The 23,552-nt window shown below is 48.3% G+C and overlaps 1 protein-coding gene and 1 pseudogene across 1 annotated transcript in view; one reads left to right on the top strand and one right to left on the bottom strand.

The window, feature by feature from the left end:
• CCT6B (chaperonin containing TCP1 subunit 6B) overlaps positions 1-4,250 on the top strand; it is a 58,041-nt gene extending 53,791 nt beyond the window's left edge. Inside the window, exon 11 of the mRNA XM_067021807.1 lies at positions 4,124-4,250. Within this exon, the coding sequence (XP_066877908.1) occupies positions 4,124-4,131 (8 nt within the window). The 3' untranslated portion in view covers positions 4,132-4,250. The remainder of the gene's footprint in view (positions 1-4,123) is intronic.
• An 826-nt stretch (positions 4,251-5,076) lies between these two features.
• LOC131746908 (elongation factor 1-delta-like) lies at positions 5,077-5,959 on the bottom strand (annotated as a pseudogene).
• Between the last annotated feature and the right edge of the window lie 17,593 nt (positions 5,960-23,552).

Here is a 23,552-nt window from a genome sequence, read left to right as displayed (position 1 = left end):
AGATGAAGTGACTTTCTCATGATCCCACACCATCCCCTTCTTTTAGAAGTGACCCTTAAGCTCTTTTTAGTGTGTGTGTGGCCCTGAGTACCCTCCAGCTCACCTGCAGCCTGGGACCCCCAGCTACGCAGGCCTCAAGTCCTGGGCCAGTGAGGATGGCTCCTCTTCCTCTGGGTTGCCCGGGGCCATCAATGCCTGCGGGTTTGGTGCAACAGGCAGGCAGGTTCAAGGCTCCTGGTTCGGGATTGGGACGGGGGTTTGGGTGGCTGGAGCCGAGGGAAGGCAGGGCGAGGTGCGCCTGTGGGGCCCGGTTAGGGATTTCAGCTGCCTCTGAGGCCTGGGCTTCCCTTGAATTATCATTTGCAGGTGGCTGGGTGCCTCATCTGACAGGTGAGGCTTATCTCCCAGAGCTGGAGAATGGACTCTACAATTGACCAGGATGTTTTACCTTTGATGGTGTCCCCTGGCAGCCTGAGTCCCGGCTCAGGGGGCTGGGGTGGCACTGTTGCTCCCAGCCAAGCCTCTGGTCCTTTTAGTCATGGACTCACGCGGAGCCTCAAACCCAAACAACAAGGGGAACACTGTGCAGTGGGGGTGGGGAGCAGGCGACTCCAGAGTCAGACCTGATTGGAGTATCGGCTCTGCCGCTGAGCAGCTGTGTCTCCCTGGCCAGTTTAATTAACCCCTCTGATCTTCCATTTCCCCGTCTGAAAATGGGCCTAACGGTATCCATGTGACATAGTTATTGTGAGGAGGAATAAATAGGATAATGGGTGTAAAGTGCTTAGCGCAGTACCCAGCACCCTTGTAAGTGCCCAGTTAAATGCTGTCTTTACTCATAGTCTATGAATGTGATACTCTGAGTGCCCACGCACTGCCTGGCTCCAGGAGGATCCTGCCCTTGTCCCCGTTGCTGTGCTAGATCTACAGAGGCTTGAGGACCACACTTCCTGAGGGCTCCCACCCCAGGGAAAAGGCAAACTGCTCTGCCACCCAGCCTTTACTGAGTTCCTACTAGGTGCTGGCACTGTGCGTGCCACTAAGACCCTACCCTGCTGCCAAGGAGCTCAGGTTCCTGGGTCCATGGTTACGTCACAGGGTGATGGGGATGGTAAAAGGGGGTGCGTTGCAGAGGGCACTGAGTGGGGGAAAGTGAACCTCGGGGAGATTGTGGGTGGCTTCACAGATGGGTGAAACCATCCTCATTTGTACTGTGCATTAAAGCACAAGAAAGATTTGGGGCAGGGTGGGTGGTAGTTTTCCTGAAGACAAAATAGCGTTCACAAAGGCCTGGAGGTAGAGAGTTTAGGCAGCTCCTCCACTTTTCCACGAACACTCAGAACAGCTCCAGCTCCAGCAGAGGGACACATTTCAGGCTGGGGGACGCAGAGCTGGGCAGGCTGTTCAGAGAAGGCCCCTTCTCTTCAAAGAGGCAGTGGGAGGCACCTTTTGACAAGACTGGCCACAGGGTCAGGGAGCTCGGGAGGTGGGGAGGGTGAGGGTAGAGGAGGAAAGCAAGACCAGTCTGTGCTCTTGCTCTCCTGTGCTGGGTCAGAGGGTGAGGATTAAGGGGGTGTACCCGGCCCCTCACTTCTGGTGGGGGCAGCAGCCCTGGGATGAGGGTGCACGATGCTGAAGAGACACACTCAGCCCACGTGGCGGAGGGGCCCAAGAGCCCAGTGTTGACGGGAGTAAAAGACTTTGAGCTTGGAGGGCTTCTTAATCAGTTTTACAAGAGGCCTCCATCTCCACATGTCTGTCCTCACCAAGATTCCCTGGGGAGGGAAGAGGAGAGGGGTGCCACCATCCAGAGAATTTCCCCAGATCCTTATGCCTGCAGCGTTTGCCTGGGCCCTGCTTGCCTCTTGTCTTCCCAGGACCAGAGCTGTGGAAGGGGTGGAGTGCCTGCCTGCCAACTGCAGATGCTGGATGTCTGTGTAGTGGGGGTGCTGGGTGGCAAGAAGCATGAGGGAGGGCTGCCATACGCTTGCTAGTTCTGCCACTTACCAGCTGGGGGGTAAAGCATGTCCTTTAAGCCTCCAAGCCTCAGTGTTGGTATCTCCAAAGTGGGGCAGTATTGCTCACCATCCGTAGTCATTCTGACGATGAAATAAGATCTAGAGGAGAAACCTAGCACAGGCCTGGCAGATCCAGTCTTCAGCTTTGACACACACTGGCCTAGATGATGTCTCAGAGAAGTGTCAGGTGAGGGTTCGGCCTTGGTGAGGTCTGTTAGCAGGTGGGTGGGTTACTAGTTGAGGCCATCCATCAGCCTTTGGGGATGATCTCATCATGCCTCTACTTATAAATCCATAAAATGGGGTTAATAATAGTACTTACCTCACAAGGTTGTGTGAAGATTAAATGAATTATAAGTAACTGTGTTTGACTCTATTAATAAGTAGTGCTTAATAAATATTAGTCATTATTACTGCTTTTGTTATTCAGTTAGTTAGCTATTGAGGCAAAGTCTCAAGCCCAAGGGTTTGGTTGCAGATATCAAAACAGGGGTCTAGAATGGGACTTGGCCTCAAGAAGGAGGCAGAAGGCCACAGAAACCAGGGTCTAGGTGAAAGTTGGAACCTCTAGGTCACGCCAAGGCCTGGATAGGTTGTCAAGTCTGGGGTGTGTGTGTAGGGGACTGCTCTGTGGCTCACTGTAACCTGCTCTCACCCCTTCAGAACTCTCCCAACACATTTCCTGCTCGCCTTGGGTTCCAGCCAGAAAGGCCAGATTAAGGTGGCCGTGCTGGGAACACCTGCATCCCAGGCACCTCCCCACCGGGTTCCCACATGGTCAGGCTCAGAAAGGAGCAGGCCCAGCCTTGCGGGGAGAGGTGATGTCAGAGAAGTGGAACTTTCGTTCACCTACGGCTTCAGTGACGTGAAGCTCATCCCTTTCTCACGAGGGGCTGTGCTGGGAGAGGCCTTGGGGGCTTCCAGCCAGGACTGGGGAGGGAGACAGTAGCCTCCAGGCTGGCTGAGGCTCTCATCTAGCTGGCATGTGTGATAATGACCCTTCTTACCGCAAGCATCTATTTGCATCCATTGATGCATGGAAGAAAAAGACTTTGTTGGGTGGGGGGGACCCAGCTCTTTAACTCTGTCCACAATTGGGGTTATATATTCAGAGTTGTGTCTGTTGGACCAGTGGAAGGGGCAGTAGAAGCCAGGATGCTGGGGGACAGAAGGGTCCCTGAGAGAATTCATCACAAAGGGCTGAAGAGGTCTGGTCTTGAGGTCTGGCTGCTGTAGCATGCCTGAGGGCTGGAGGGGTAGGGGTTCTGAGAACAGGCGTGTGGCTGGTCACCAAACCCCTTGGGGGAATTCCCTGGTGGTCCGGTGGTTAGGACTCCTTGCTTTCACTGCCAAGGGCCCGGGTTCAATCCCTGTTCTGGGAATTAAGATCCCACAAGCCACGGAGTGTGGCCAAAGGAAAAAAAAAGTACATGTTTTAAAAAAGAAAAAACTCTTGGAACCCAGTGACATTGGTAGCCTCAGTGTCCCCAGAGGGAAAAAACTGTGTGTGTGTTGACTGAAAGGGTCATTTCATTTTCCCTTTTGGGAACCAAGCAACACTGCTGCATCTGAACCTAAGGCTGATTGAGGGAAAGTTCTTCCCTCCCTGCAGGAGAATGCTGAGTACTTAGCACAGTGCCTGCTTCAAAGTAGGTGATCCAAAATACTTGGTTAAAGTCATAATAAGATTAAAAAAGAAAAAAACCCCACCTCATTTAGTGGAGGGTTTTGTCATAGCAAATTTACGGAGCAATCAAGAGAGAGAAAACACAGATCTATTCATGGGTGAGCTACTTCCTGGGGCTCCCAGATGCCGGGAGAGAGTTTGCAAAGGATTGAATCCCTGAGTTGGCAGATATTCCAATCTGATATTGCTAGGAGCTTGGAGCTAGCGATATTTGGGTATTGTTAGTGCCATGCACACCCACAGGCTGGTGAAGAAAGGGCTCTCTCAGTGTTTTCTGATGAAGGAAGAGTGGTTTGCCAACTGGAGGGATAGATGGAATCTAAGCAGGGGAAATGGAAGTCATTTGGCCCCGCTGCTAAAGCATCACACCTTCACTGCTCACAGGGTTATTCACTTTTCCTTTCTCTTTCCTTCTAAGCTTACTGATGCACTGGCCCAAACCTGTTCATGTGGCTCTTGCTGTCTGGTCGCCCAGTGAGGAAGGATCAGCGGGCCTGCCAGCATCCAGACTATGGGAATTGTCTCTGAGGAGACTTGACAGTCCAGATAGGCCACAAGGGGTTATTTCCTCTCCTCCTTTCCCATCTTCTGGTTCCCAGTGCCCTCGTGGTCTTCTCTCTCGCCTTCTCCTCAGCAATATAAGATCAAAGACTGTAAATTATTCATTCACAGTTGAATGGAGCACATTTCAAAGTCAGGGCTGCTGGGCATCTTGGTCTCAAAGTTGCCAAGGGTGAAGGCCCACATGTTTGGGTCCAGCAGCTCTGTCAAGTCCTGGCCCTGACATCTGGAGCCAGCCCTGCCTGATCCCTGCCCTTCCTACCTGTCTGATTTCCTCCCTGACTTTTCCCTGTCCAGAGTTCCCTGCCCCACCTTACCCCAGAGGAAACCCAGTATCAGTGTTACTACCTCCTGCCGTGCGGGTGTGTCTGTGGCCTCCAGGGTCCTGTTACCCGGGACTCCCAGGCTGTCCCTTCACCACTACAGCAAACATTTGATGCGTGTGCCATGCGTGTCAGGCACTCCTTTTAGCACTTTTTAATGTAACATCCCTATCTCACCCATAACAACCCTAGCTGATAGATACTGTTTCTAACCTGGTGTAACAGACAAGAAGACTGAAGCTCACAGAGGTCAAATGACTTGCCCAAGGCCACACAGCCTTCAAGTAGCCAAGCTGAGATATGAATCCAAGCATCTGATACCAAAGTCCAACAATGTACCACTCTGTTAAAGCATATGCTAGTTCATTTATCCTTACACTGACCTCACGTACAGATGGGGAAACTAAGGTCTTGAGAAGATAAGTGACTCATTCTAGGTCATGTAGCTAGTGAGTGGCTGAGCCAAGGTTTGTTTGTTTTCTTGTTTTTTTTTTTGAATCTCAGTCTTTATTGGCTGCAAGGCTTCACACGCTCAGGCCAATGCCAGGGCTCAGATCTTGTTGAAAGCAGCAGTGTCAACGCTCTGCCCATGCTCCTCGAACTTGTGATCTCCTCTTCCAGCAGGTCCGTGCCCACCTTGTTGTCCTCCACCACACACTAGATCTGCAGCTTGTGGGTGCCGTAGCCCACGGGCACCAGCTTGGAGGGCCCTCCCCAACCCCAGGTCAGCCCATCCAGCTGGATGGAGCACACGCAGGCCTCCAGCTGGGCCATGTCCGTCTCTTCATCCCAAGGCTTGACGTCCAGGAGAATGGAGGACTTGGCCACCAGGGCAGGCTTCTTGACCTTCTTCTCAGCGTACTGCCACAGCCTCTCCTCCCACAGCGGGGCAGCCTCCTTTTCCTCCTCCTCGTCGCTGCCGAACAGGTCAATGTCACCATCCTCGTCGTCCTCTGTGACGGCGAACGCCTTCCTGGTGGGGGGCTCCACTTGGCGCACAGGAGACACGTGCTGGGTCTGCGGAGCTGTGGCCGGGTGGGCAGGCGAGCTTTTCTCTAGTGCACTCAGCCAGGCCTCCAGCTTGGAGACAGCCTGCTGCAGATCCTGCACCACCCCTCGCAGGCTCGGGTTCTCCACTTCCAGGCTGGCAATCCGGATGACAAGCTCACTGTGGTCTCCACCAGGCCCACTGGAGGCCCCAGGGCCTGAGCTTCCAGCCAGGGACTTCTGGGTATTTTCTCTGGCTCTCGTGATGTCACATAGAATTTCCTTTCTACATCATAATATTTGAACTTGTCAAACCAGATCTTCTCGTGCACTAGAAAGTTTGTGGCCATTTTCACACCAGCCAAGGACACAACAACCAACGAGGAGGGCTCGGCGTGCGCGACAGCAGAGGAAAGAGCCTGAGCCAAGATTTGAATCCAAGACATTCTAATTCAGAATCGATGTCCTCTTTACCACCTTCACTGAGACTGATGGGTGAGCTGACATTCTAGACACCCTTATGAAGGGAGGGATGAAAGAGACCCACTTGCAGACCCAAGGAGACTCAGCCTGTGTGCTGGGTGGGGTAGGGGCACCAGGGAGCCCTGGATGATGATGGATCCAGGGTCTGGAATTTCTTGAGCATGAATGTCAGCATATGTGTCCGTGATACGGATTCAGTCTAATGCCACCCTCATTCAGATATTCAGAAGAACTGACAAAGGAGAGAAACAGAAGCACTTCCTCTCTGAGCTGTTGCTTACCAAGGAGCTTTTATCTCCAAGTAGCCGAATAATCATAACCCACAGCTCCCGCGTGTGGCTGATTAGCTTTGCTGCAAGTTTCATTTGATTACAACACGAAAGTCTGTCCCTGACTTTGGTTGCAGCTATATGGCTGCTTGCTTACAACTGAAAAATAGAGGTAGAGGGACCAGTAGGGCCCAGGAGCATCAGATAACGAGGTTGGTGCTTTAAGAGCGTGTTCATCAACAAAGACCATTTGTGTGGCCCCATCCAGTGTGCAGAGCCACTCTGTATGTCATCTTAATGGGTCATCACAGCAACCTGGGGCTTTCTTCCCATGGGGCAGTGGCCAATAGTTTCAGCCATTCACAGAGGGTGGGAGGAAGGGGAATAGGATGGAGACAGTGATTTGGTTTATATAAAAACTGTGAATGTGCGGATTGGAGGGTGTGTATTTCATTTTTAAGACAAATTAAAAACCCAATCTTGTCTTGTGCCTGAACCTGAATAGTACTAATCTTATTTATGTCATTTTTGAGTACTTGCTATGTGCTGGGCACCGTGCCATGTGTTTACTCTACAGAACAACTTTATCCAGTGGGGAAAAATACTAACCTCATTTTACTGGTGAGGAAAGGGAGACTGGGACAGGTGGAGTGAACTGCCCCGGAGGTACAGCTAGTAAGGGAAGGAGCTAGGATGTCAAGTCAGGGAGTATGATTCGAGAGCCTGTACCTTTCTTGCTGGGCTGTTCTGCAGGAGAGTGTCTCTCAGAGACCCTGACTTCCCACAAAGAGCCCAGTGGGCCGTGGGAATGCAGGGTCCTCTGACAGGAGGGTCCTCTGACCCTCTAACCTGCACCTTCCTCATCTCTAAAGGAACATTTCCTGATCCATCTCACAGGTGATTGTGGGGTAACTCCTTGCTAGCTATGAAGCACTGTTTACCTGTTCGTGGATAGGAGGCAGTGGTGAGCAGGGCAGAGGGAAATCCTTCCGAGAAGAGACAGATTTGGACAAGGGGGTGCAGGTGGCCTGAGACCTGTGGCCCAGGTTTGGGACCTTAGCACTTGTTTTTCCCCCTGCTGGGAATGCCCTCCCCTACCCCCTCTTCTCATGACTGGTTTTTTTTGTTTGTTTGTTTTGGTTTTTTTTTTTTGCGGTACACGGGCCTCTCACTGTTGTGGCCTCTCCCGTTGCGGAGCACAGGCTCCGGACGCGCAGGCTCAGCGGCCATGGCTCACGGGCCCAGCCTCTCCGCGGCATGTGGGATCTTCCCGGACCAGGGCACGAACCCGTGTCCCCTGCATTGGCAGGTGGACTCTCAACCACTGCGCCACCAGGGAAGCCCTCTCATGACTGGGTTTTTAAAACTTTCAGCTGTCAGCTTAAATGTCATCTTTTCAGAGAGATGTTCTCCCTTCCCACCCCTGGTAGACTGGCCTGAGTCCCTACCTCGGCCAGCCCTGGGGGCTTTCCCTGACTCCTCCACTTCATCCCAAACCTCCCTACAAGACCCAGCCCTACCTGTGTATGAATTATTCAGGGAGAAGCTGAGGACTCATTATGGGGACAAATATTCCAGCAAAAGCCTTCTGGCTGGAGAAGAGAGAGAGTGGGGTGGCATTTATTGTCAGGAAGCAATTTCTCATGGTAATTAAATGCTCACACGTGTGTGTGTGTGTGTTGGGGAGATGTGTTTTATCACCGTCCCCCTCCCGGGGTCTAATATATAGCCTGTGTCGTACCAAAGTCCTGGGTCTAAATAGCACCACCCTTCCCCTGACTTGGGGGAGGAGGGGTGGTGTCGGTTCATGTTTTTGATTAAAGAAAAAAAAAAAAGAATCAGAGCCTCAGCGAGGTTTCATGAGAAATGGTGGGAGCAGCAGGGTCGAGGGGAGCTGATCATGTAGATGTGTTTAAGCTCTCACCTGGGGATGGATGGCTTCCATAATCCCACCGCGGGCTGAGACCCCGGCCGTGTTTGCTGGCTCAGATGCAGCTGGGGCCATTTCTCAAGTTCATGGAAGAAGGGGGTGAGCAGGTGCACAGGAGGAGGGGCTGCCTGTCAGGTGAGGGCCCTGCGGGTTGGGGAAGAGTTGTGGAGGAGCCCTTTCTCTTCTGCAGCACGTACTCAGCCTCTGTCCCCACAGGTGTGTCTGCCTCTGGGCGACACTTTGTTGGACAAATGCTATCCTGGCCTCTGCTACAGACGTGCTATGTAGTCCTGAGCTGGTCCTCTGGTCTTTCTGCTCTTGGGTTTTCAGTCTTTAAAATCAGGTGAAGCTTTGGAGATAGATGGTGGTGATAGTTATACAATAATGCGAATGTATGTTATATATATTTTAACACACACACAAATTCTAAAAGAAAAATCGGGTGAATCTGTAGGTTCCTTCTGGTCTTAATGTTCTCTAGATTGATGATCCTGGATTCAAAGAAATGCCAAAGGGCTTATCATTATTCCAAGAACAGGCTGTGTGACCTCAGCTAAGTCCGTTTCCCTCTCTGATTCCACTTCCTTTGGTGGTGGCAGAATGGCTTCTCCAGACCTGGCCAGTTGCTTCCCCTCACTCTTTAAGTTTCCTGCCATGTCTCTGAAGTTTGCCCCCTCTCCAGAGCCTGGACACCCCCTGTCTTTGGTTCCCCCAGCATCACTCGTCTCAGCCTCTGTTGGCTTTTCGTAGAGGCTGAGGGGGACCTCGGTTTGGCTATTATGAGCCATTGAGAATTTCATGGATAATTCAGGAACACAAGTCAAACAGGAGGCTGGAAGCTCTGGATTTACGAAGAAAAATGAGTCAAACTTGGCAATTTATGAGCAGCCCAGAATAGCAGCATGGTGGGGGGAGGGGAAGGCTGGAGGACTGCTCTGAAGGGTTGGGGGCACAGTTGGGGGAGGCAGAGGTGCTAGTGGGGCTGGAGAGAGCATAGGGAGCCTGGGCCTTAGCACCCAGACCACTAGCTTTGTGGGAAGTTGTCTGTGCCCCGGACAAATGGACAACTGTTGTCCAGTGAGGGGGCAGGGACTCCTCAGGCATCAGAGGGAGGGTCCAGCCCACAAATCCTAATTTGGTCTCCCTGTGGCCTGGCCTTGGCTGGGTACCCAAGAGAAGGGAGGTGAAGGCAGAGAAGGGGCACATTCTCCAGCCTTGGGGGGTACACAGCCAGAATGGAGAAGCTTAGCTGGCCTTCCGGAGAGAGAGAGAGAGAGAGAGAGAGAGAGAGAGAGAGAGAGAGAGAGAGAGAGAGAGAGAGAGACCCTCACTTGTCCAAGAGGCTTCTTTTTGAGGTTTTCCCAGTCTTCCAGTTGGGGCCCACAGTCTGAATGTGGTGAGATACTTCACATAAATCCAATCCTAACAGCCCAGAAGGACATCCCAAAGGCCACCCCAAGGTCAAAGCCCCTGAAATTTTATGGGTCCCAGTAGAGGTGGGGCGGGGTGGAAATCTGACTGGTTTTGCTCCCATGGCTGACAAGCAGTGTCTTGTCCCTGTCACCTCCCCAGCATGGTTCCTCCTGGATAGTTCCACCTTCTGTCCAGTTTCCTCCGCTTGGGATGGACTCCAAGCATTGCATTCACGGGTACAAGGTCTAATAAAAATGGTTTATGTCTGAGGATCAGGGATGGAGAGAGTAGGGATGAGCCCCAAGTAGACACTGCTTGTCTGGGTGTCATGGAAAAAGTTCACATCACCCGCTAGGGCTCAATTGCCTCGTCTGAAAAATGGGAATGGCTTTCCCTTCCATCAACCCCTCTCATATACTTACTCATACAGCTCATAAACTGTGATACAACTGTAATAAAATTGTGGATGAATATGTGTTTGTAATCCTCTAAGGTGTTGTGTCGAGGTGGTAGACTCTTTTCTTAATTTTCCATGGGAATCAACCTCAATCACCTCTCCTTGGGCTTTAGATTCCCCGTGTCTGAAATGAAGAGATTAGACCAAGTCAACTCTCAGTCTTTTCCAACTTGAACAACATCTAATCCTATAACTATCTTGGTATCTCAGTTCCTGATCAACACATTCCTAGTTGAGGGTGGGGATTTAGGGTCCAGAGCTTGGAGGAGTCAGGGTTTTGTTCAAACAACCACTTAATAAAATGATTTCTAGGTAGGGGGTCTTACTGCTTTCTCTTAATCTCTTCCAGGGCCCTACTGAAGATATGGCTAGATGTGTGCATTCTTCTGACTTAGATGGGTGGGACTGTCCCTTAGAATGTATCAGAAAAATTTCCCCAGAACTCAGGTTGTACAATGCGGAACATTCCCATTTTAAGAACCAAAGGACATGGAATGTCAAGGGGCTTAAAGGCTCCTGAGGTAAGGGTGAAGACGTACTGTTGACTTGGAAATCATTATTTAGGGTCAACAAATAGTTATTGAGCTCATACTGTGTACCAAATGCCGTTCCAGGTGCTTTCATATTCATTTTTCTATTTGGTTCCATAATAATCATGGGAGGAAGGCAGTGTTATTGTCTTTTTTGTTGTTGTTGTTATTGTCTTTTGGTAGATGAGGAAGCTGAAGCTCAGAGAAGTAGAGGAGCTGTCCAAGGTCACAGAGCTGGGAGTGGTGGAGCTGGGACACAAGTCCAGGTCTATCTGATCTCAGAGTCAGAGCTTCCCCTGAAAAGTGACTTCTTATTCCAGGGTCACTTTTTTTTTTTTCCGTTAGGCGGGCCTCTCACTGTTATGGCCTCTTCTGTTGCGGAGCACAGGCTCCGGACGCGCAGGCTCAGCGGCCATGGCTCACGGGCCTAGCTGCTCCGCGGCATGTGAGATCTTCCCGGACTGGGGCACGAACCCGTGTCCCCTGCATCGGCAGGCGGACTCTCAATCACTGCGCCACCAGAGAAGCCCTAGGGTCACTTTTATGTCCATTAAAGCCACAATGTCATCTCACCATTGGTCTGTACTGATTTCTCTTTGATTATGGTGATATTTTCCTGTTTCTTTATATGTCTAGTGCTTTTGGATTATATCCTAGACATTGTGAATGATATATTGGAGAGACTTTGGATTCTACTATATTCCTCTAAAGAGTGCTGATTTTTTGTTTTTAATTTGGCTGAACTCAAACTTCAAACTTTTATCTCATCTCTGGTGGGCAGCAGCTGAAATCTCAGTTCAGTTCTGGTAATCTTAGCAGGGCTTTTTGGAGTCTTCCCTGTGCATGTATGTTGAAGGATCAGCCAGAGATTTGGGTAGAGTTTATACACAGACGTTAGAGCTTAATCTCTATGGCGCTCTCCTTTCTGGAATTTCTGCCATCACTTTCAGCTGCTGTGTTCATCCACACTTTCTCTGATTCTTCAAGCCACTAAGGCTGCAGGTTTCCTAAAAATTGAACTATCCTGTAGGACACTGACCGTGGTCTTCCCTCAGGAGGGATCCTTTAAAAACATGAAATACACCCATTGTCCTTCTTCCAAGTGTCAATTACTTCTGATTTCTGCCTGCTTTTTGTTTTGCCAGTGTCTTTAGGTAGTTTTAAAATATTTTATCCAGAGTTTATAGGTTTTAAAAAAATATTTATTTGGATGCACTGGGTCTTAGTTGCAGCAGGTGGGCTTCTTAGTTGTAGCTCCAGGGCTCCTTAGTTGTGGCATGCAAAATCTCAGTTGCAGCGCCAGGGAAGTCCTCTGAGTTTATAGTTGTTATGTGTGGGAGGACAGGTCTGACTGGAGCCACTTGACCATCACTGGAAGTTTTGTTCTCCTTTTGAGCACAAGGTTCCTCTTACAGCTCTTACTAGACAGGGTCTGTTCTTAAAGCTATGCCAGGCCTAGCAGTCTCTAGGAATCTTGTATTTAACTCACAGTAGTAGGCATTTATGTGTTGTCACTGGCTTTTGGAAACGTGCAGCTGTGTTCATGACAGACTTCTGGGTGGCTTTGCATCACGTGCGTGTTCCCTTCAATATCACCTCTCTCGGGAAGGATCACTTCTAGACTGCAAAGGGCATCCAACCTTAGGTCTCCCTTCCAGGTGCCATCATGCAGGGAGGTGGAGAGGCAGGCTCTGTCCTTCTCAGAAGCACCCTTTTGGCAGTCTCCACTGGGAGGAGAAGAGGGGTCAGGAGGGAGAAGGAGACAGATTCTCCAACTCACCAATGTCATCCAAGTATGTATCTCTTTAAACTCTGCCTTAGGGAGTTTGTCAGATGGCCACCACCTGTCCAGGCTCCTCCAGACACCTTCTGGAGCTGCAGGTGTGTGCCAAGGGCTGGAGAAAATTGGCTCTTCCCCTAAATTCCTTTTCTCTTTTTTTGGCGATATCAGAAAGGCCAGAGCATCATGGCAAAATCCATGTGTTGTTTTTTTAAAAATTTTTATTTATTTATTTATTTTTGGCTGTGTTGGGTCTTCATTTCTGTGCGAGGGCTTTCTCTAGTTGCGGCGAGTGGGGGCCACTCTTCATCGCGGTGCGCGGGCCTCTTTCTGTCGCGGCCTCTCTTGTTGCGGAGCACAGGCTCCAGACGCGCAGGCTCAGTAGTTGTGGCTCACGGGCCTAGTTGCTCCGCGGCATGTGGGATCCTCCCAGACCAGAGCTCAAACCCGCGTCCCCTGCATTAGCAGGCAGATTCTCAACCACTGCGCCACCAGGGAAGCCCCCCATGTGTTTTTAAAAATGTTCCTTCTTTGTAGAGGGGTTGTTTTTCTCTCCCTTTTCATCTTAAAAAAATCTTGTGTGTTAGAGAGATGAAGCCAGAAAGAGAATGTCCCTCTGATGGCTGAGACTTATTGTTTTAAAGGCTTTATTTAAGCCGCTCTTAACAAAACTCAAACATCTGGCTTGTGGCGCCTGAGTGCCAACTTTCAGCTTGAACGGAATGCATGAAGATGGCAGGCACCCAGGCTGGAGGGAAGGAGGGCAAAGGCCGCTGTGGTGTTCTTGGCTGTCGTGGTTGTCATGGCCATCATGGCCGCTGTCTGTGCTGTGCCTTCTCCGTGGGGCAGGGACAGGGGCAGGGGCAGCAAACCACTTTCTCGAGTATGTCTTTATGCTAGAGACATTTTGCTAAGGGGAATGTATCCATGGCCAGCTTTCAGGGCTTAAAATCTAAAAAAGAATCAGGCCTTAAGCCTAAGAGAAACAGGGCTGGAAGGTTGTATTATATTTATCCAACACATGTTCTGTGCCAGGTATTTCATATCCATTGTCACATTCAGTTCTTGTAACAACTCCATGAGGTAGGTGTTGATGGCCTTTCATTTCCAGTTAAGAAAACTGAGGTTATAACTCGCTGAAGTTTACTCCATTGGCAAGTGGCAGAGTCAGGAGTCAATCTCAAGGCTGGTGCCTCTAGAGTCTAGGTTTCTTCCATCATCTCCAGACCTCATCAGGTCCAGCTTTCACATTTTACAAGCAGGAAGACTGAGGCCAGAGCAGGAAAGGGCCTTGGCCAAGGCTCCTTAGGTAGGAGGCAGAGCTGGCGCCTGGCCTCTGTTCTTCAGCTGAGTGGAGGAGGATGAGTGTAGAATGGCGCAGCCTGAGGGCACCAGGGCTGTAGCCCCTCAGAAACTGCACGGCTCCCCGGACCTGGTGGCCCTTACCTGAAGCCAGTAGGGGTGAGACGATGAAGAATGCTGCAGTGGTTCCTTCTCCTGCTGATGCACCACTGATCTGTCTGTGAGCATCTGGTTGCCTGCTCTCTGACCACTGTGTGGGCGGAATCTGCCCATTAGTATTTCACACCCAGGGTCTCAGCACAGCCAGGCCCTTAGGATGCCCAAGATTGGAATCTCTTGCAGCTGCCTCTAGATGTCATCAGGAAAGCTTTCTCCTCTATTCTTGAGCCTCAGTGTTTCCAGCTGTAAGATGGAGGCAAGGGATCTGCCTTGGAGGATAGGAGCGATGGAGAAATTCCTAAATGATGTTTTGGGGGGGCCTAGAAGTTAAATCAGATAAATATAGGGCATCCCTATCATGAGTTGGTCATTTGATTTTTTTCTCCCCACTCTCCCTGCTCTTCCGTTCCCTCCTTTCTTCCTTTTTCCTTTCATGACATTTGTTGAGCATCTGAATGGCCAGGAAAAGTGGCAGAAGGAAGTACTGGGAGGTGGGACTGGGCAATGGAATTATGTAGCAAAGGGTGAGTATGTTTGGAGAACTTCTTGAGACTCTCAGGAACTGGGGGAGGCATAGGAAAGAAGGAAAAGAAACTGCAGTAAAGATAAAGGTGGCCATCAGACCAGAGACAAGCCCCAGGAGAGGCCAGAGGAGGGGAATTTAGGGGGATATCGGGTCTTCACGTACCGAGAACCAGGCTAAGCCTGAAGAGCCCCCAGCCAGGGTGGGGAATTCTGTGTCCTTTTCTATCGAAACCACACCTCGGAGTTCTTTTGTCCAGGATTACCCCCAAGGAACTCAAGGAACCAGGCAGGGGCTGCTGTGGATCCTGCTGGCTGGGATCCTCTCTGGAAGTTGCAGGGTCTGTGTCCCGAGTCTGGGGCAGGAGACCTGTTCTGTTGAATTTGGCAGGAGGTCTTTTGTGGTCTAGATCCTAAGGCAGTATGTCCTAGTGAGGCTGCCCATGGGATCCTCCAGTGCTGGGTCCATTCTGCCCTTGGCACTCTGTTCCCACCAGTGAATTGGATGGGGGAGCTGTTTCTCCTTGAGGACTGCAGTGTCTCAAAGACAAGGACTCCGTCATGTTCACCTGGGTATCCCCAGCCCCTAGCCTACCAGTGGCTGATCAAAGTCAAGGCCGAGGCAGTATGGAAGAGCAGAAAGAATAGAGATGTTCAGGTTGATCAAGTCTGAGTTAGCATTCAAGTTCTGCCACCTTTGAGCTGTGTGACCATCAGAGGTCAGATTCCCCATGTAACATATTCTGGGACCTAGATTTGTGTGCGGGAGGTTTATAGGGGTGTGTGCTCGGGAAGAATACCTATACGGGAGTGAGAGAAGCAGGATGGGGCAGACGGAGAAGTCGCGTCATGGTGCAGTTGCAACAGAGGCCTCAGCTGGTGCCGTGGGGAGTCCTGGGGCTGGAGTGGTCCTTGAGAGTTGTCCCAGATTGAGACAAAGGAGCCAGACCTTTGTACCCCCATTGTCCAGTCATTGGATGTGGGCTCCCAGGGAAGGGGTGGCAGCTTTCAGCTGAGGGCAGATGCCTGAAGCAGGACTCAGCTGTGAACCCCAGTAGTTAACAGTGCTGGCAGCTGGGGTAGTGAGGGCCTCAGCCTTGGAGGGATAGCATCCATCACAGGGATTCTGAGTAAGCTGCGTAGCTTAACTGAGCCTCAGTTTCCACAGTTGTGAAACAGAGACTGTTGATTTATTTGTTCAGCACCTCTTTCAGGTGCTGGGAAACATGGCAGCAAACAAGACAGACAAAGTCCCCACCCTCAGGGAGCTTACGTTCTAGCTGGAAAGAGAGATGACTAGAGTTAGAGGGTGCTAAGTTCCGGGGAGAAACCTAAGACAGAAAGGAGACAGACTGCTGAGTTGGGTAGTTCGCTATTTTATATATGGAAGGCAGAGCAGAAACCTGAAAGAAATGAGGGAGGGTGCCATGACACCATCTAGGTCAAGGTTTCTCAACGTCGGCACTATTGACATTTTGGATGGGATAATTCTTTGTTGTGGGTTCTGTCCTGTGCATTGTTTGATGTTTTGCAGCATCCCTGGCCTCTACCCACTAGATGCCAGTAGTTCCCTCTCTCCTGTTGTAACAACCAAAAATGTCTCCAGATATTGTCCCCCTGGGAAGTGAAATTGTCCCTTGGTTGAGGACTACTGGTCTAGAGAAAGAATCCCAGGCAGAGGGAACAACAAGAGCAAAGGCCGAGAGGTGAGGGCGTGCTTGGTACGTACATGGAACAGCGAGGAGACCAGTGTGGCTGGAATGGAGTGACCTGGGGAGAGAGGGGGCAGAGGGGGTGGAGAGATGGCGGGTCATGAAGGACCTTGTAGGTCATTGTCAGGATTTTGGCTTCGACTCTACATGAGAAGGAAGCCCTTGGAGGGTTTTGCACAGAGAAATGATATGATCTGGCTTATATTTAAAATGAATTCCTCTGACTGCTCCTTCACAGTGGTGATGGAAGATGAAACATGAGGTTTCTGACACACAACAGGGGCTCAATAAATGTGCCTGTCATCCTCAAGAAGAGGTGGAGTGCACCCTGGGTTTGCATTTGAGGTCATTGTGCAACTTGGCTACCATCCCATCCTAGGAATATATAGTTAAGTTTTTGTGCCTCAGGCCTAAATGAGGACCCAAGAATTTTAAGAGCTGGAAGGGGCTTTCAGGTGAGTGGAGCCTAAACCATTTATTTGAGAGGAAAATCCTGAGCCTCGAGAGGTGAAGTAACCTGGACAAAGTCTCCCCCTGCGTCAGTGGCAGTGCTAGGGTTAATCTCTGTAGAACTACTCTTTGTGAAGGGAAGTCTTTGATGGTGACCTAGTTTGTGCTGCCTTATGTGTGTGGTGTTTTTTCTAATTAAAAAGAGAGATAAAATTCAAAGACAAGAAGAAAGTGCTCAAGGCTGGATGGGCTTTTGCACAAATAAAGGATTTGACTGGAAAATTAGTCGTAAAATAATAATAATCAAAAGATGGAAGCCTGGAAGCCAGATTGCCAAGTCAGCACCATAGTAGATCCTTTCTGAAGTAGTGGAGCTACCATGTTGTTTCTGCAGAAGGGGCCGAAGGAATGGTTGCTGTGAGACCCACTTACAGCCGGCTTTGTGTTCTTGGATTTGAGTGATATTTTTCTAATGGGTGAGTCCCATTCTTAGGTGGGAAATGAAGGCAGAGATAACCTTGAATTTGACCCTGCTGACTGATGGTGTTCACTGTGGTGTAGACAGAGCCTGGATGTAGGGCCCCGGGATCTGGGCTTTATTGGGTCACCACTGTCTGGTTTTGTCACCTTGGTCAAGTTATGAAAAGTTCTGATACTTCTATTTCTTCACCTCTAGACCAGGGTCAGTAGTTCCTCCATTTTCCCAGGGTGATCCAAAGAGAAAAACACTTTATCTCCCAGTTTCTTGGCTTTGCATCGAATAGGTGCCTGATATACATTTGTTGAAGGAATTAATATTTATAGAGAAAAATGAGGTGACGTATGGGAAACATTAAAGTAGAACATGAAGGATTTTTGTAAGAATCTCTGAATATTGGTGGGTGAACTCCTGGTCTCTGGTGAATCGGTGGGTCCTAGATTGAGAGGTTCCTTTTGTCCATCCACCTGCCACAGGCCACACTTTATGGAAACTTTCCAAGTGGGAGAGTTTCTCTTCTGTGCCTTGTTGAGACTTGCAGAGGGGTGGTTCAGGTATCCACATCTGGGGCACATTTCATTGCCAGGGCCTGATAGTGGGGCCGTTCCTGACTCCCATGGGCAGGGGTAGGAGTAAGCATTCTCCTAGGGCTTGGGGGCCTGCCCCAGTTCAGCCAGGACTGTAGCAGACACAGTCCCTCCTCAGGGTGACTTCCTTAGGCCCTCAAAGGAAGCTTTGAAGTCTGTAGACCTGGGATTGAATCTTGGCTCTGTCCGTTGCTATTATGTGTTCTCGGGCACGTTGCTAAAAACCTGCCTCAGTTTTTTTCATATGTAAAGTGGGATTATTATAAGCAACAAAATAAAAAATAGATAAATTGGACTTCATAAAAATTAAAAACTTTTGTGGATACTATCAAGAAAGTGAAAAGACAGCCTACAGAATGGGAGAAAATATTTTCAAATCATGTATCTGATAAAGGACTTGTATTTAGAATACATAAAGAACTCTTACAACTCAATAATAAAAAGGCAAATAACCCAGTTAAAAATGCACAAAGGATCTGAATAGACATTTCTCCAAAGAAGATGTACAAATGGCCAATAAGTACGTGAAAAGATGCTTAGCATCATTAGCTATTAGGGCAATGCCAAGCAAAACCACAATGATATACCACGTTATAACGGTAGGATGACCATAATCGAAAAAGACAAGTGTTGGTGAGGATGTGGAGAAATTGGAGCCCTCATACACAGATATTGAGAATGTAAAATTGTGCAGCCACTTTGGAAAAACAGTTTGGCAGTTCCTTAAAAAGTTAAACATGAGTTACCATATGATTCTGCAATTCCACTCTTACATATACACAAGAGAAATGAAAACGTGTCCACACAAAAGCTTATACACAGATGTTCATAGCAGCATTATTCTTAATAGCCAAAAGGTGGAAACAAACCAAATGGCCATCGACTGATGACTGGATAAACAAAATGTATGTTCATGCAATGAAGTATTATTCAGCAATAAAATGAATGAAGTACTGACACATGCTATAGCATGGTGAACCTTGAAAACATTATGCTAGGTTAAAGAAGCTAGTCACAAAAGATCACATATTGTACACGTCCATTTATATGAAATATCCAGAATAGGCAAACGTATAGAGATAGGAAGTAGATAAGTGGTTGTCTCCGGGGGAATGGAAGGGTGGGTGGAGTGAAAACTAAAAGGTGTGGGGTTTTTTGGGAGAGGTAATGAAAACATCCTAAAATTGGTAGTGGTGACGGTTGCACAACTCTGAGAATATACTAAAAACCATTGAATTGTGTACTTTAACCGGTCAATCGTAAAGTATGTGAATTATATCTCAACAAAGCTGTTAACCAAAGAAAAATGGAGTTATTAATAGGTCTACCTCTCAGTTTTGTTGTGAGGGTCAGCGAGATCATGCACAGCATCTGGTATGTAATGAGCTCCCAGAATATGCTAATTATTTTATTATTAACATTATAGAGGAGGGAGTTCCCTGGCATTCCAGTGGTTAGGGCTCTGCACTTTCACTGCAGGGGGCACGGGTTCGCTCCCTGGTTGGGGAACTAAGATCCCGCAAGCCACACGGCTCAGCCAAGAAAAGAAAAATTATATAGGAGATAAGGGACAAAGTAGCTAGCACAGTTCTCGACAAAGAGTTGGTGGCTGCAGTGGTAGTGCCCATCTTGTTCTTTGTACAGGCAAATCTGAGAGGTGCAGAGAGACTCCCACTGAATCCAGGTCTCTGGTCAGCACATGCCTTTAGATCTTTACACCTCCAGTTTGGAGACCTCCTGTGTTAAGCAGCCAGGGGAAAGACTGGTTCGGGCCCCATTACAGGGTTATTAAAACCACAGACCTTTACGTTTCTCTGGAGAAACTCAAAGGGGCATTTGTGGGCTAGGGACCAGTCTGTCAACCTGTCCCTGTTTCACTTCCTCTTGTCCCCATTCCTCACTCAGGTAGGGACTCAGCAATTTCTTTTCTTTTTCTGGGATTACTCAGTAAGGAGCTGAATTATTGTTTTTATTAATGGGACTCCCTGAGCATTTTCAATTTGAATCCTTCCCTGTAGCCTTGTCTCCCCGCCCCAGTTTCTCTTTGTAATGCGGATTAGCTACTTGGAAGGATATTTTACATTATTTTGCTCCCAGGAGGGATGGGGAAGACAGGGCTGATATGGGGGTTGTGTAGGAGGCTTTGGTACAAAAGTGCTAGTTTTAGTGATTTTAATTCTATCCCCCACCTCTGGTCCAGGACAGAGCCGTCATTCGCCCTCCTTCTTCTCCAGCCTCTCTCCCCTCTGTCCCACGCACCCCACGTGGGTGTGGTGAGAGGGAGTTATGGGGCTGAGGGGGAAATACACCATGTGGATTCCTTTATTTCCCCGCTGTAAGGTCTAGTACACACAGGGAGTTTCAGGGTCCTGGTTTCACATGGGACATGTGTGAAGGAGAGGGAGAGAGATTGAGTCTAGTGGATGCTGGTTGTTCTCTGGGACAGCTTCAGCCACAAATGAGCTGCCTCACCCACAGCCTTACCCCTCCCAGGGGTGGTCTGCATCCAACGACTGCTCACTGTTGGGAGGGAGGTATAAGGGCTCAGCCCCTTCCTCAGAGTGGGACAAATCTGAAGGGCCATCTCAGCTCCATCACTCCCTGTGGGATCTGCTGAGGCCTTTGCTATGACTATATCACACTTCAATTCCTCCCTCCACCCAATCCTGCTTCCCTCACTCCTGAGATAGACACAAGCAGCCTCTGACATCCAGGAGCTGGCCTTGCACTTAACCTAGGCCCGTTAGACATAAACCCTCTTACAGAACACTGGACGAGGCCACTCAGTGACCATGATCAAAGGAGGCACAAAACAAGACCACTCTGTAATCTCGTCTAAGCAAAGACAAAAGCATGATCACTGTGCAAACCACAAAAATAACAAACATCCTTCTTTACTGACTAATGTGAGTGATGCTGCTTCTTTACCAGCTACGGCTTTAGCCTCACTTTGGTCTCTCTCCATCTAGATTAGATTTATTAAGCCATCTGAACAGAGAATATAATCACAGATGTGTATGAAGCATAGAAGAACCCTTGTTTCGTAATAGCAGCCAATTCAGAGCAGAATTGAACCATCTCCTAAATCACCTAAAATGAGTCCAAATCCTGTAAGTCCTTTTTAACATCCCCTTACTGAGATGTCCTACAAGTCCTCATGATGTTCCTCACTGCAGCAAGCAGTAACGCCAACTTGCTCACCTGTAGAGGTGTTCCTTGGGGTCTTTGGCTGGAGGCATTGATGCTCTTCCATGAGTGTCGACCCCCAGGAAACTCCTAGGAAACTTTCTGAACGTGAACCTCCGTCTCAAAGTCTACCTAAATCCACCTGAGAAAGTTAGTGCCAGGAGTGGCCCAAGAGGCAGCACCTAAAATGATCTTGGAACTGAAGGGTAGAAAAAACTGAATGTCAAGGCCAGTTTGCTTCTCCAAAATCATAACCATGACTGGGAAGGAGTGGGATCCCCGGACTTGTGATGGGAACATCTGGGTCAGTGCACCTGAATATCATCAATCTTCAGATCCGCCTGGTCCTTTGGGCCTGCAGATGGCCTGATCTTCCCTATTAAAGGCCACTCACCTCCTCTGCTCTGCCCTTGCTGGAGGATGATGTGGAGGCCTTGAACAACATACACTGCCCTTAGACTCCAGCCCCGCCTCTCCTCTGGTTGTCAGGCAAATTACTGGGGTAAAGTCAACACAAATCTTGGCTGGAGGAAGTACTGGGTCTGCTATAAAAGGGAAGGGACTTTATACCCTAGTTGTTGCAGGACCCAGACAGTGTGTTCCAGCAGGAGTGAGTGAATATGTACAGGATCCCTTATAGTGCAGGAGGGATAGGAGGCACTCATTCTCCCAGCTGCTGGGAGTGTTGGCAGCTGATAGTTCTCAGCTGAGTCCTCCAACAATTTCCCTCAGCTGAAGAGAGCTACTAAGGCCAAGATTACACCTCCTTCCCAACATAGGCTTCATTGAGCAACTGACAATGGTCTGGGGAGGATAAAATTCTGGCCCACTCTCCTCAAAGTGGGATGAGTGGAGGGCCATTCCAACTCCAGAGCTGTCTTTGGGAATCAGGTGAAGCCTTTGTTGCAACTGCATTGCAATTCCTCTCCTCTTCCCATTTCTTCACCCTCTCCTCAGGATTGAACCTGGAGGCACTCCCATAAATTTCCTGTGTGTAAATTTCTGTTTTTATTTCCCCAGAGAACCCAGTCTTAGACAATGAGAAAGAGAATGAGAAGAAAGATGTGAGAAGCAGGAATAATGGAGGAAAGGGGATGGACCCTCTGAAGATATGGGTCCCTCTCTGGAACTCCAACTGAGGCAAGATGTTTCAGCCCTCATTTCAGTGCAGAAGGCTCTGCAGGGGGTGAGAATGACCCATTAAAGTGACATAAAAGGGCAGTTCTCCATTAACAACTAGAAGCAGGGCAGAGCTGTGGACCAAGAACAATGGGAAAACAGGATAGTTGGAAATGAAAAATATTACTGTTGAGATAAAACTCAATATAAGGATTGAAATGTAAAGTTGAAAATTCTCAGAAAGTAAATGAAGAAAAGGACAAGAAAAATAAGAGAAAAAAAGAAGAGACCAAGAGTAGCAATCCAGGAGGTCTAACATCTAAGTGATAGGTGCTCCAAAACAGAGAGAGGGCTGAAAATTATCAAGAAATAATGCAAGATAATATCCAAAAGCTGGAAGACCTGAATCTACATATTTAAAGGACCTGTGAATACTAGACCAGTTGGATAGCCATATGAAAAAGAAATGAACATTAATCCTGGTCACATACCATATACAAAAATTAATTCAGGATGGATCATAGACCTAAATGTGAAAGGTAAAACAGTATAGTTTCTAGAAAAACATAAACAAAAACCTCAGAAGAATAGCTTCATGTCTTTAGGATGGGCAAAGATTTCTTAAATAGAATATAAAAACCACTAATTATAAAAGAAAAATCACTAAATTTAGGCCCTATTAAAATTAAGAATTTCTCTTTAGTAGAGATGACATTAAGAGAGTGAAAAGACAAGCCAAAGACTTGGAGAAGTATTTGTAATACATATACCCAGCACAGAAGGTATATCTAGACTGTATATAGAAATCTAGAAATCCCACAAACTCATAAAGAAACGGTAAAAATGAGCAAAAGATTTACAAAATAAGTCAATAAAATAAAATGTCAATAAAGAAGTACAAAATGGTCAATAATCATACTCAAAGGTGCTCAATATTATTGTCATCAGGAAATGCTAATTAAAACCACAATAAAATACCACTATACCCCTACTTGAATGGCAAAAATAAAAGGTCTGAAAGTACTGATGAGAATGTGGAGCAACTGGAACTCTCAGACATTGCTGCTGGTAGTTTAAATTTGTACAGCCACCTTGAAAAACTGTTTGGCAGCATCTACAAAAGCTAAATTTTATATGCCTACCCTGTGATCCAACAATTATACTTCTAAATGTAGACTGAAGGGATGTGAATACTTATTTCCACTAAAAAAAATACACAAGAATGTTACAGAAACATTGTTCATAGTAGCTTAAAACTGGGGACGTTTCCAAAAGTCCATTGCCGTTTGTATAAATAAATTGTGGTATACGCAAATGGAATATTATGCAGCGGTGAAAAAGAACCAATAAACTCTACATGGAACAACATGGGTGAATGTCAAAGACATAATGCTGGGCTTCCCTGAGCTTTAGCCTAATGAGGCTTATGACTCTTCAGGCCTCCATTTCTCTGTGTCAGCAAGGTTGTTGGATGAGAACATCATTAAGGTTCATTCCCACTGGCTCTTCTGAGTTAAAGTTGGATCCTCAGGCTACAGGAGGCCCTTCTAGGCAGCCCCAGCTCCAGGATGAGTGTGACATCACCTGGAGGGGCTTGAG

This window comes from Kogia breviceps, chromosome 19 (assembly GCF_026419965.1).
Source record: "Kogia breviceps isolate mKogBre1 chromosome 19, mKogBre1 haplotype 1, whole genome shotgun sequence".
Taxonomy (NCBI): domain Eukaryota; kingdom Metazoa; phylum Chordata; class Mammalia; order Artiodactyla; family Physeteridae; genus Kogia; species Kogia breviceps.
Note: the sequence above shows the minus strand (reverse complement) of the source record. Positions and strands in the feature narration are given on the sequence as shown.